Source organism: Pipistrellus hanaki, assembly GCF_964339955.1.
Source record: "Pipistrellus hanaki genome assembly, chromosome: 7".
Classification (NCBI taxonomy): domain Eukaryota; kingdom Metazoa; phylum Chordata; class Mammalia; order Chiroptera; family Vespertilionidae; genus Pipistrellus; species Pipistrellus hanaki.
This window is the reverse complement of record NC_140509.1, coordinates 20,705,531-20,718,883: the sequence shown is the minus strand read 5'-3', so window position 1 is coordinate 20,718,883 and position 13,353 is coordinate 20,705,531. Positions and strand designations below refer to the sequence as shown.

At 34.1% G+C, this 13,353-nt stretch overlaps 1 protein-coding gene across 16 annotated transcripts in view; it reads right to left on the bottom strand.

The window, feature by feature from the left end:
- The window catches only part of MLIP (muscular LMNA interacting protein), a 252,609-nt gene that overhangs the window by 98,731 nt on the left and 140,525 nt on the right, over positions 1–13,353 (bottom strand). For 14 of the 16 annotated variants that reach the window (XM_084889444.1, XM_084889446.1, XM_084889435.1 and 11 more), the window contains one exon: positions 5,551–5,622. The exons of the other annotated variants lie outside the window; for them this stretch is intronic. In XM_084889444.1, coding sequence (XP_084745570.1) covers positions 5,551–5,622 — 72 coding nt within the window. The remainder of the gene's footprint in view (positions 1–5,550; positions 5,623–13,353) is intronic. 16 annotated transcript variants of the gene reach the window in all.

Genomic DNA, 13,353 nt, shown 5'->3' with positions numbered 1-13,353 from the left:
AATTTAATTTTATTATTATTATTATTATTATTATTATTATTATTGTCATTAAACAAAACCACCTATAGATTGAAGATATTCTTGGAAAGTAAATCTCACTTAGATTATCTAGTTGGAGACTGAGGTCTGAATAGCATTCAAATCTGAAGAAAAGAGGAAATGTATACCCTGTAAGCCAAAGTGGCTTCTGGATATATAAAAGTACAGCTTCTTTAAAGACCTGGGAATATTTCTCACTAGATTATTATCATATGATTGATTTAACATTTTTAAGAATTTGTGAAATCTACTTGGTGTTTTTAATCCTAATATCTTTGAAGGTTTAAATGTCTGTCCCTCCCACACAGAGGAAAATGAATTTTTGCAAACCATTACAAGACTGTTCCAAATCCATTCATTAAGGCTCAGTGGTCGAAAAATCCATACTTTGCCTTCATTTATTTAATCAAGGGTGTCAGAAAGGTTTTTCCTATTTCCAGCTGGCACCTCCTCCACTGCAATTCACCTCATCTTTCCCAGTCACTCAAAGAATTGGGCTGTTTTGTAATTCCTCTGAGTCACTAAAGTCTTTGAAGAGCTAAATCATTTCCAGTTTCCTTTCACTGGTCTTCTTTTTAAAAGATATTTTTTCCCCCACTAATTTGGTGAGAAGCTAAATATATTTTAGCAAATAATGAGGAAAAAAAAAGGTGTTGTAGACAGGGATCGCAAATCATCATCTCTTCCTCAATATTTCACTTTAGCTAGTTGATGTTGCCATTGTGTGATGAGCAGGGAAAGGGTGGAGGATAATGAGGTCCACCTGAGGTCCAGTTGAGCAAGTTACTAGCCTGCGCTTCGAGGCATCTACTTGGCATCTGTGATCATCAAACTCTTCACGGAGCTCTGAGGATGATTAAGTACTCAGCTTAGTGTCTGATACACTATAGCCGTTACTGCTATGGCAGCCATTGTGACTGTACTCTCTAATTGTTAAAAGGCACCAAGTCTAAAACCAACTCTTCCTCTATAGAAGAAGGTCCCTTATATCTTTTCCATAGAAGCAGAATTGAGGAAGCTATTCTACCCTAAAGAAAGATCCTTAATTGTCATCATCCCAATTGTCATATACCAGACCCCTTTATTTTTATAATACTCTGAACAAAAGTTTGTCTTAAAATCCTGTGGAATACAATTGGATATTTTAGAGACATACTCAGCTATAGACTGAATTAATTGATTCAATAAACCTTAAAGCAAAAAAAAAAAAATCTATATTCTCTCAAATAGTTCACGATAAAAAAAAAATAAAACAAGCAATATGCATAATTAAATATCATTTATTAAGCGTTTTTAACGAGCTATGTGCCTGGTAGACAACTGCTTAAGAAGAACCAATCAGTTTAGAATTGGGTCCTGGCACTTCTCCATTGCTAAGGAAGTTGGGAACGCATTCACTCTTTATACTATCTAAATCAAGAGATTTCTCTCTAGTATAGGCCTTATGCTAAGTTAGCATCCAGATTTTGTTAAATTTTTCAGACACACAGAGATCTTAAAATAGTCTTATCCAAAGACATATGTTTAAGCACATTGTAGTTTACCAACTCATGTCTTAAAAAATTAAACTGGCAACTTAAAATAAAATGGTTTGACAGCTGATGAGATATTTCAAATCTTTTAAGTGTTTCTTTTTTGTATAGTCTTCAAAGTGGTTATTTTCCTTCCACCCAAAATAAATTTTATCCCAGAAGTTTTGTTTGAATAATTAATACTGCAATTTATATATGCTATTTATAAAATTGAACTCCTCTAGAATTTTTCTTTCAAACATGTGTAGCTAACGTATTAAAAGTATCTATAAAATGTCATTTGTAGGATAGTAAAACTGTAAAACTGTAGTGATCATAGCCTTGATTTTATCCCAAAGAATACTTTTGAGGAAAAGAACAAAGAATTCAAATTATTTTTCAAGAAGAAATTTTATACTATTATTGAAAAGTATTAATTACTTGAGAGACAATAAAGATCCATATTATATGATTTCATGGAAATTTCCTATCTTCATCTTTCCTTCCCTGAACTCAAATGCACAGTGAAAATAATAATCCATTTATTGAGAATATCAATATGTACTCTGCAGTTTAATTTTAACTTTTTTACCCATTGCTATCAAACTCAGATGATAAAAAGAAAGCTTAATCAATAAGAGACACTTTTAACATTCTCTGAGAGCAGTACACAAATAGAGACTAAAAAATAATGCCCACATCAAAATTATTTTCTCTACAGAGCTCAGTATATTGTTGAACATATTGTAATAAGGTCTGTGGACAGTTGCAAATGCAAAGTAATCTGATTACTTTGTTCCTGCTTTTTAATCACCTGTATTTCATCCTCATCTCAAGCTTGTACATGATTATTAGCAGCAGATTAACCCAAAGACCCTGAAGCAAACACATTAAAAGATGATGCTTACAATTACCCCTTCCTATAAAGCTTTAGTTAAAACAAGCTAAAAATGCTTTCCTCCTAAATGTACATAGGGAAAAAACAGATAGAATACTGAATATGCTATAAATTTCAGTTTTGGTGCAGAAAATAAATTATAGAACAGAAGTATCAGAAACCTCATATCCCCTGCCAACCAAATGTACTCTTTTGAAAATTATGTGCTTCATCTAGGGGTGATTAAATCTGAAACCAATCCAGTGATTCAACAATGGATGAATGTCTCATGTTAAGGGATGCCTGTGTTTGAATTTGGAGAAAATCTTGCTTTTAAAAATGGTGTTATTTTTAAGTGACTCTTGTCCCTTACTAATAATTCCTATACTATATTCTATAAACATAATGTTTAAAATGTCAACCATAGGTTTAATTTGACTTGGGCCGAGAATGAATTGTTGAACTAAGGCTTGAATAAATTGATAACTATCTCTTCAAGGCAACCTATAGTATAGATGCTAACCAATTATTATAATGAGATTACAGCATTACCCTACACTTTAAAGGTGGTGTTCTTTGTTATATTAAATGGATCTCAGAAAAGCTCCCGTGATTTAAAATATTCCAAATGCTAATGCTTTCCAAAATAGATGAATTTCTGATGATTATAGTTTTAATTTTCTCACCCAATTCAGAAATAAAATCCTGTGAATTAAACATTATAGGATAAGTTCTATTGTATAAGCCAGCAATTTTCTACCTTTTTCATCTCATTGTATATATACACTAATTACTAAAATTCTGTGACACATCAATCAATACATTTTTGGCCCATATAAAAAAAGAAAAAGGTATCATTTTGATTCATCCACAATGGATGGCTATTGTTGTGTTGGCTATTATTATATTTGACAATCTAAGGGAAAAGAGGTCAGTGCCCCTGACTACATAGTCAGATGATATTGCATGTTTTAAAAATTATTATGGCATGCCATTTGAAAATTGCTGGTATAAACAGATAGGTAAAAAGGTCTAAATTACCAGTTTTAATATTATTCAAGAAATATTCATGGAAATAAGCTCTCTTGTTATAAGACTTTTGCTGTTTAAAAATTCTTACAAAGTAAAGTTTCTTATTGAGGAGCACATACTATGGAAAAGCCAGAAAAAATATGTGGAATTATACAAAGGCTCTAAAGCAAAAACAAACATCAAACCATATCATGAGATCTTTGAACAATTCATGATCCAAAAATATTTATGGTCCAAAAATAATTTACTTAGCCAAGAAATAATTACCCACATTATTGCTTGTATAATAATCAATCCTCTCTAGAATAATATTTTAAATTAGGCATCATGACATTTACATTCTGGTATACTAACAACAAAAATAATAAATTTCCTAAAAATTATGTTTTATTCAAAATTGAAACACAAAAATTCTTCCATATGAAGTTGTATTAGATTAAACATATAGTGATACCACCATACACATTGATGAAATAGGTCTGTGATAAAATTAGAAGTTAAGTCAATGGTTCTTCACTTTTAATGATTAATCCTATATAATAAAAGCCTAATATGCTAAGTGTCCAGTCATCCAGTCATCCATTCAAACCAATCAAAGCATAATATTCTAATGATATGCTAAGGTTGCTCAACCACTCACTATGACATGCACTGACCACCAAGGGGCAGATGCTCCAACTGGTAGCTTGCTGCTGGGGTCCAGTTGATCAGGACTTAGCAAGATGGGCCAGACATGCCGGGAAGCCCTCCCATGATCCCTCCCCATCTGGACAACCTCTCGCATCTCTCCCTGGCCCTGATCATGTACCAGTGGGGTCCCTCAGCCTGGCCTGCACCCTCTCGCAATCTGGTACCCCTTGAGGGATGTTAGAGAGCCGGTTTCAGCCTAAACCCACAGATTGAGCCAAGGGACCCCACTGGTGCATAAATTTGTGCACTGGGCCTTTAGAAAATTATAATCTCTAAAATCCATTTAATTGGAAGCAAATAGAGCTGGTAGACAGAAATTTTGGAACTAATAATGCCATGCAACTTTATCTTACAAAAATTTTTCAAGAAGAATTAACTATTGTTTTTTTAAATAAAGCATTCATATAATAGAAGCACTCAGCTACAGGAAAATATGACAGGTTAGGTGATAAAAGGACACCATGACCCATCAGGTCTCGAATTCTCCCTGCCTGGCTGCTTCAGGGGGAGAGTTTCTCCCATTTCTGCGAAGGCAGGCACTAATGATCAGATTTCAGAAATGTCCATCTGAAATGGGCAGAGGGTCTGTGCTGAGAAACACTGCTATTATGATTCAACATAACAATAGGCCATTGGAATAATGGGCAATCATCAAAATAACATATGAAATGAACAATTTCATAGATTTCATAATTGATTCCACTTTGATTCTGATATGTTCCTCTATTTGGCCTTTATTTGAGCATCTATAATGTGCTTATTGAACAAGAGGCTGTAATTTAAGTTACCTGCTGAAGTAGAATCCTATAATTTTATAATTAATGACTGAATGGCAAAGCAAAAGTGTCCTCAAGTCACCCAAAAGCATGAGTCACTGGAAGTGATCTCAATCTTCCCTCTCATTTATAGAGGTAGGATCAGTAGCCAGCAGGAATGTATAAAGAGGTTTAGCCCATGATAGGATCTAAGGAGCTAATCTAGATACTCAGCTAACACATATCTACACTGTGCAAGCCACTTTAAGTCACCAAGTTTTGACCAAGCTGGCCAGTTTTACATGTAACCCTATTTTGCCTCTACTCTTTTGATCACTGCAAATAGAGGTGGAAGCTCTTGAATATCACAACAATCTAAAATTCCAAAGGACAGGATCCTTCCAATTTAAATTAAGTTTCCCAGGGCTACTTGACATTGGACTGGACAACTCTAAGCTCATATCTAGCCTCTAATGATAAAGTAATGATGTCTGCAATTTTATTCACCAAGATGTTTTCTTCACATCATCCTAAACTGAGAGTATAACTTTATTTTAGAAAAGACAGATCTTTAAAACAGAAATTTTAGAAAACATAAGTGACACTGTAAACATAAAATTTACTCTGCTTTTTAGCCAACACTGACCTTCTGTTCCAAAAGCAATGTGTTGGTAGGGATTGCTGCAAAAGCCTTGTAGCTTGAACTGGTCTTGTATTGCTAGAATGGGTAACCAGAAAGCAAGAGTGGAGATGAAAAGAGGGAAGAACATGACATAATTTTAGAGTAGTTCTACCAGGTTAAATGACAAGTTATCAAAGAAAACAGTTATTATGCTTGACCAACGTGATCTTGACAGAAAAAAAATTAGCTCTCCATGTTAATATTTCATTTGAATGAGAAGCAATGAACTATCAGAGCAGTAAAATATCAGTCTAGGGATTATAGACAATTTTATGATATATAGCTTCAGAATTCAAACATATCACTCTCTAGAAAGTTATATATAAATTTCTCATTAGTAGCATTTCCTCATAGGAGTGCTATTCTTTCAATGTGATGACTGCTTTTTATTTATTTTTTGTTGTTGTTTTGATTCTCAAAGTATTTTTCATAGTGCCATATTAACAAATATTATGCCAATAAATTATAGTGAACTAATGATATATTATCTTATATCATTTATAAAAACAAAGATCAGAATATATAAAATTTACTAGCAGTTTAATAAGCAGCATATTTTGAATAGAAGTAGTTTAATCAATTTAACTCTAAAACGGAAAAACTAGAAAGCTCTTGATCTTAAATTTATTTTTTAGACCTTATCATCTCCTGTATTTTCTAACATAGTAATGTTAATGAATCAAATGATAAAATGTCCTGAGTTTTAAGTACAACTCAGTATAAGTTTTGTTTTGTGTAATGTTGGGAGGAGAAGGCTGAACATGAGGAAGTTGTAGGAATCAAGATAATATTCATAATCAAAAGCCCAGCTTTGATACCACTCTGGATTCCAAGCTGCTTAATTAAGTTCAAGGCTCCTATCATTTCAGAAGCCCCTGTCTCAGGCAGCTTACCCAGAGACTCGGAGGCAAGGGGAAATCTGCACACAGCTCCACGTTGTCTCAGTCCACTAGAAAGCATACTAAACCATCTACATAAGGAGACAGGGCAATCAAGTAAAATAAATCCTTGAGTTTTATGGATATAATTGAAATAACCTTCATTAAACTGGAGCAATGAAGGTAAGAGAAATCAAAATTCCAGACCTAAAAGAAGTTTCAGGCCCCTTTTAAGCCCTAAGTCTCTATATTCACTCTGAACTGCTATGGCCTCCAGACAATAATTTATTTGGATGAAAAAAACAAAATGAAATGTCATCTCTTCATGGGGAATAACAACTGACTTTTATTACTGGGAAAGTTTATATATATTGAGTCACTTAATGTCCCACAAGACTATAACTAAAGAGTCATTAGGAAAAGGAGACATGGTGAGGTCAGGTGTAGTCTAGTCTAAGACTAACTAGCCCATAAAAAATAAGAAACAGGTTTGACATCCAGGCTTGCTTGGATCCAATAGCCATCCTTTTTCTATAATATAACACATTCTCCAAAAAAATATCTGAAGACAAATATTATAAAATAAAATATACATTAATACTCCATCATGATTTATTCTATTTAATTATAATAATAGCTGGAATGATAATAATAGCTAGCAATCACTATGAGCCAGGTATAATTCTAAAAGCTTTTTGTGTATTACCTCATTTTATTACTACAGAAAACCTACTAAGAAGATACTATATTATATCCATTTGATATATGGAAACTAAAGTGCAGGAATGCTAAATAACTTATGTAAGGTCACTAGCTAGTAAGTCACAGCTGGGATCTGGGTGCAGACACTCCAGCTCAACAACAGTGCACTTATCTACCATATTCCCTTGCCTATCATTTCAGGAAGCATAATCATTTATAACATTTGTCCTCCTGTCTTCAACTGCTCCAAAGATTATAGCAGGAGAAACCTGTACAGAGATGTATCTTGTTAATGCACATATTATGCCATAGAATCTTGGATTCAAAAGTGATGTTGAAGGCCATCTGGTTTAACGCCCCTATCAAGACATAAATCTCTCTGATCCTCTATTCTGCCACCACATGAAGAATTACCTACCTCCTAGGCAACACATTTAGCATAATTGTTAGAATTGGTGCAAAATTCTTCCTTATATTGAGCCAAAATACAGTACAACCATTCCATTGTTCCTATTTCTCTCTCCTTCGAATCATGTGCCTTCTAAGAGCTCTCTTAGACATGATAGTTATACTGCTATTCCTATCAACTCCTCTTTACCAATCCTTAACTGATGAATTTCACTGTTCTCATCATTTTGCTCTGTTGATATTTCTTTAAATTTTTAAAAGCCATGTGTCTAACTAGATGTTTTTTTTTTTTTTAACACAAAGTAGAATATAATTATCACCTCTATGATTTGACAATAAATTCAACTAATACAATGAAGATTATAATAATTGAAATTGTCTCCTCCTTTTTGTGGTGAGTTTAGAAAGTACAGGAGAGTGAAGTTGGAGTTAGTTCATATTGTTGGATCATAAGAAGCATGAGGCGGAGAGGCCATATGAGGACACAGGCAGAGATGGGAGTTATACAGCCAGCAGCCAAAGAGAGCAGGAGCCCCAGAAGCTGGGAGAGACAAGGACGGGAGACAATGACAAGAGAGTGCAGCCCTGCTGACACCCTGACTTTGGATTTCTGGCTCCCAGAATTTCACAGTGGCCTAAAATCTCTAATCTTTTTTTTTTTTTTTTTTTAAACATTTGTTGAAATCAAACTCCATTCTGTAGGTATGCTTTTTCTCTAGATCCAAAAATAGTACTTTAGGCATTATGTCTATCCAATTTCATCTGACTAGATTTGGGTTGTCACTATAAACTATGAAGATAAAAATTTTTATATTATTTCATGAACTGTTTGTTAGGCATGTCATTTGTATTTTCATTCAAGTCATATATGAATAATAAAGAACTCTTGCCTACTGGGTTCTGCCATCCATCAATCCTATAAATACATTTGGATATCGCAGTTCAATTCATGAATTCATTCAACAAAATACTATTGTGTATTTTGTGATATGCATTGCTCTAAGTACAGTGAACAAGACTTTACTCGAGCTTGCATCCTTGTGAATAGAGACAAACTTTAAACAAATAAGAAAGCAAAGGACAAGTTTTAGAAAGACAATAATATGCAGAAATGTGAAATAAATTAATGGATTAGAGAGTGACCTTGAGGATGCTTTGAATTGAGCACTTGGAATAAATGTGAGTTCACAGAAACAAGTTATTACACTCACATATCTCTTTTTGTTCTTGATATAGTGAAAGATATCACAAAAGCTAGAACATGGAGGGCATTCAATAAATAAAGGTCTGTTGCTTGAAAAACCTGTCTCACTTCCCGTTATAACTGTTGTTGTAAACATTCATAAACTAAGAATATAGGTTATAATTTTCAGAAATTATCTTCCATTTTTCTGGAAAAATGGAACATATGGCCTTTTTTCCCTGGTAAATCTCTTATTTCCCATTAGTTACAACAGTTTTGCAATAGAAGTAGAAATGTCATCTGTTTTCAGACACAATTTATCTAGACCAGGAAATATGAACTTACTCAGAACTAGGCAATCTTTCTAGTTTCTCATCTATCTTAGGCTTTATGCATCTCTAAGACATATATAGCTTTTTCTTTTCAGTCTGAAAATCATTCTTGTTGCCATAAGAGATATGTTTTAGGTTCACTATATTTCCTCTGGGTTCTTTTAACAACATTCTAATTTGGAACATATTTCTTTCTCAGCATTCTAAGGCTTCCAGGTATTAAACCAGATTCATTTCTTTCCCTTCCTTTGTTTAAAATTAGAAATCACTGTAGTCAAGGTAATTATAACTTGAATAATAGACTGTCATATTGCAGGTTGGAATCACCTTCAGCGAATCACAGAAGGTAGACCTGACCAGCCTGACCTTGAATTTCGCAAAATAATTAATGATACTTAATTGTATCCTTCCAATTTTTAATCTATGCTTTTAGTCTATATCCAATAACTATGTCTTAAATATCCACTACATGACAGTTACACTGCAAAGTTTACATTTAGAAAAAGAAATGGAGTTTTAAGATATAAGTTTGTCAGAATTAACCCTATTTATAGACAATCCTGGATAATATAATATAAATCTTGGATGTGAGGATGGGGATAGCAAGAGCATATCCTTCTCTTTCAGAAAATATTCCCCTCCCATCTCCTATCCCCTGTACCTAAATTTCCACACCAGACTTTAGGTATAAAGACCCAGATCTCAAAGTGAAATATATTAGTTGCCTAAAGAATCGGGGATTTGAACTCATGATTACACTTTACGTAAAGCAGAACCTTAGATTACATAAGTGACAAATGAGAACTCTAGTGAAGAGACTGCCTTTCATTATGGCCAACTTCTCTTGCCAGAAGCATCGATGAGCAAAGATGAGAGCATCACTCTACACATATATTTCCTGCTCTTCAGTGACATGCCTGCACTGAGTCACTCTCCTTCAGATGAAAGCTCAACTGAGATCCTGATACAATTCACAGAAGAAGTTGCCAGACATCTCCCTTACATCTGGATCACTGGCAGAGCACAAGCTCTATAATGATTTTATAATGGAAGTGGAGGAGTAGGAGAGGGAGAGATGACAGTAGTAGCTACTAAGAAAATTTCCTAGACTTTTCCCCCCAGGGGCCCTCTCCATGGCTGATTTATCCTTTTGTACTTCTAGCACTCTAAATGTATAATACTTATTTCATTGTATTATAATATTTTTGCCATTCCTGTAACATCTTTTAGGGGAGAATTTCATATTATTTCCAACATCTAATATCATCCTGGCAAGAACAGATACTCAGCAAATATTTGACTAAAATTAAAGTATTTAATTGAAAATTATGCTGATTCAGAAGATATAAAAACCCAAAATTAAAGTTCCTCTTCTTCAGACCAAGTCTTAGATGTTGGAAACTCTCTTTCCCTATTCAAGCATGCCCTGGAGACATTTCCAATGCGTTAAGTTCCTAAAGTCATCTTCCTTCAATGATCTGAACTTTCAGGTTTGAACTCATGATCTTGAATCTCCGTTGTTGTTTTTTAAGTAAATTGCGCTGCTATAAACAGAGGGGTGCATATATCTTTTCTGATTGGTGTTTCTAGTTTCTTGAGATATATTCCTAAGTATGTTCTTTGAGTTAAACTGCACAAGCTTCTCTCAATTAAAATGCAAATATTCCCCAAGGGGTAAACATTTAAAAGGTTTGTCAATCCCTGACATTGTAAATCATTGCTAAAATGAATCCAGAAAACCTAGCTGGAGAAAAGAAAAGAAAAAAAAAATTGGGACACAGCATTGGTTAGTAAAGAGGTGGACGTGACAGATAGCAGGGATGGGAGAATCATGAATCTAGAATCCCCTGAAAGGTACCAAGAACTTTTGTGGAGGAGGAGGTAGAGTAAAAGACAAAAAGGAAACATGAAGGTACGTATGTACAGTTTAGCTGTTTTAGTCTTTCACATATGGCTAGCTTTAAGGATTGCCGAATGCTTTTCTACCTACAAAATATATACAGAAATGCTATCTTAGTCTTCACTGCTGTAACCTCCCAGAGCCACCATCACTTGCTTAGATTGTTGCAATAGCCTCTTTTTTTTTGTTGTTGTTAAGCCACTTAGCAACCCTGGCCAGGGCTGCAATAGTCTCTTAAGGTCTCCTTACTTCCTCTCACACTCTCTTAGAGTCTGTTCTTCACACACACAGCCAGATAGATAAGATTGTCCGTTATCTATTCAGCCTTCCTTCACACATACCAATTGCTTCCTGTTTTACTCAAATTAAAAATCAAAGACTTAGAAGTGGCCTGCAAGATCTCACAGTTACATCTTCTGACAACCTCAAGTTCCCTCACTCACTCCACTCTGGCCACCCTGGCTTCCCTGTTCTTTGTATCTACCAAACACTCTGGCCTCAGGGGTTTTTCCTGACTGTACTCTCTGATGAACAACACCTCCTTGCATGGCACATTCTGAAAGAAACCTACCTTGACCACCCAATATTAATTTGTGACACCATCCCTTACCCTGCTATACTTTTTCATTACCACATATGTCCTTCTAACACAAAAGAAAATGTATTTATTTGGGAAGGGGGGTTACTGATTATTTCTGTGCCTCATCAGAATATAAACTTTCTATGAGCAGGAATTTTTGCCATTTTATTTGTGGCAATATTTCCTTACAACTTTGAAAAGTGCCTTATACATATCTGGGCACATAATAAGCCCTCAGTACATATTTATGGAATGAATAAGTGGTTTGTTTGAATCCTCACTAAGCATTTTAGCTCGTGGAGGTATATTTCATATTGCTCATTTCCAAGATTATATACGGATTAGCAGAAATGGAGAAAGTTACATAAAGTCTGTTGTCACCAAGTTTCCAGTATGATATATTTGGAAATATTTAGATGCCTTAAAGGAAAGATAGTTTGTTTTTAAAAAATCACACCAGCTACAAGTTCATAAAATATTAAAAAGCTCCCAACTAATTCCTTAAATATGCTATGTTTCCAAATAACTTTTAAGGACAACACAAGCACACCATCATCATGGGTGAGTGAATGCAACTTCATGACTCACTAGGAGAAATTCTAAACTGTTTCATAAATAAATGAAAAATGTATTAGAACCTGAATACAACTTCATGGATTAATTTTGTGATATTTAGGCTTTCTCAGGGAGTTAAAAATATCTCACACAACATAGATGTTGATCGAAGAGTATCCTGAACAACATCCTGGGAAATGTCCATCTATTTACAGCCCTGAACATATTGTGAAATGCTATTCCGAACTATATCTGATATTAAAATATATCAACTGTATCAAACTAATGCACACAGATTCAGAATCTTAAGATTCAAACTATGGAAAAGAAAGATTACACATACTTTGTACCTGAATTTAGCTCAGCATGTTCTACTGTTCCATTTTATTTTCATATCAAAGGCCAGCAGGGCCCAGACTTTGAACTAATGTCATTCAAGTATTCATGTTTTAATAGGATGGCCATTTGTATTCCAGGAACTCTTTCCTTTTAGGAGCTGGCACTAAGTGGAGCTGATATATATCTGAAGCTCTTTAATTTCAAAGATAGCTCTGTGCTCAGATTAGCAGCACAGAAAAAGGAGCAAGACAAGAAACAATCCATAAAGGCATATAAATTCTTTGATATCCCAAAGCTTTTGTCTATTTTCTCCTATCAATCTATAAAATAATCTTACCAATTTAATAAAGGCTAGTCAAACATCAAAAGAAACTGGGATAAGATTTACCTATTCCAGAATCCATTTTAATGAATTTTTATATTCAGGTTACAATTTCTTCAAAAATAGTTTGCAAATATATATATAAATGCAGGCTGATATTTTTTTACCTGGAGAGATAATAGCAAGAAGCAAGGAAGTAATAAATAGACAAAGAATAGCATATCTCAGAGAGTGACTCCTTTTGCAGAAGTTATCATAAGTTTTACCCATTACCAGAAATATTTTTCATTTCAAAGGATCAGGTAAAAATAGATAAATTATAATTTCTTAATACTTTTTATATTTTAATCACATCAAATTTATCATACATTTCTAGAAGCTTAGTTCTAAAAACTAAAAACTTGGAAATAAAGAAAATAAAATAGAGGGCAATTGCTGAAAGTTCTTTAATATTGGGAGCAGTAAATGAGCTGTGGAAAAACAGGTCTTTAACAAACTTGACTTTAGGACAAAAAGAGGACGTGGCTTTAGCAAAAGCCCCGCTGGGCCAAGCCTCTTCCAGCTCTCT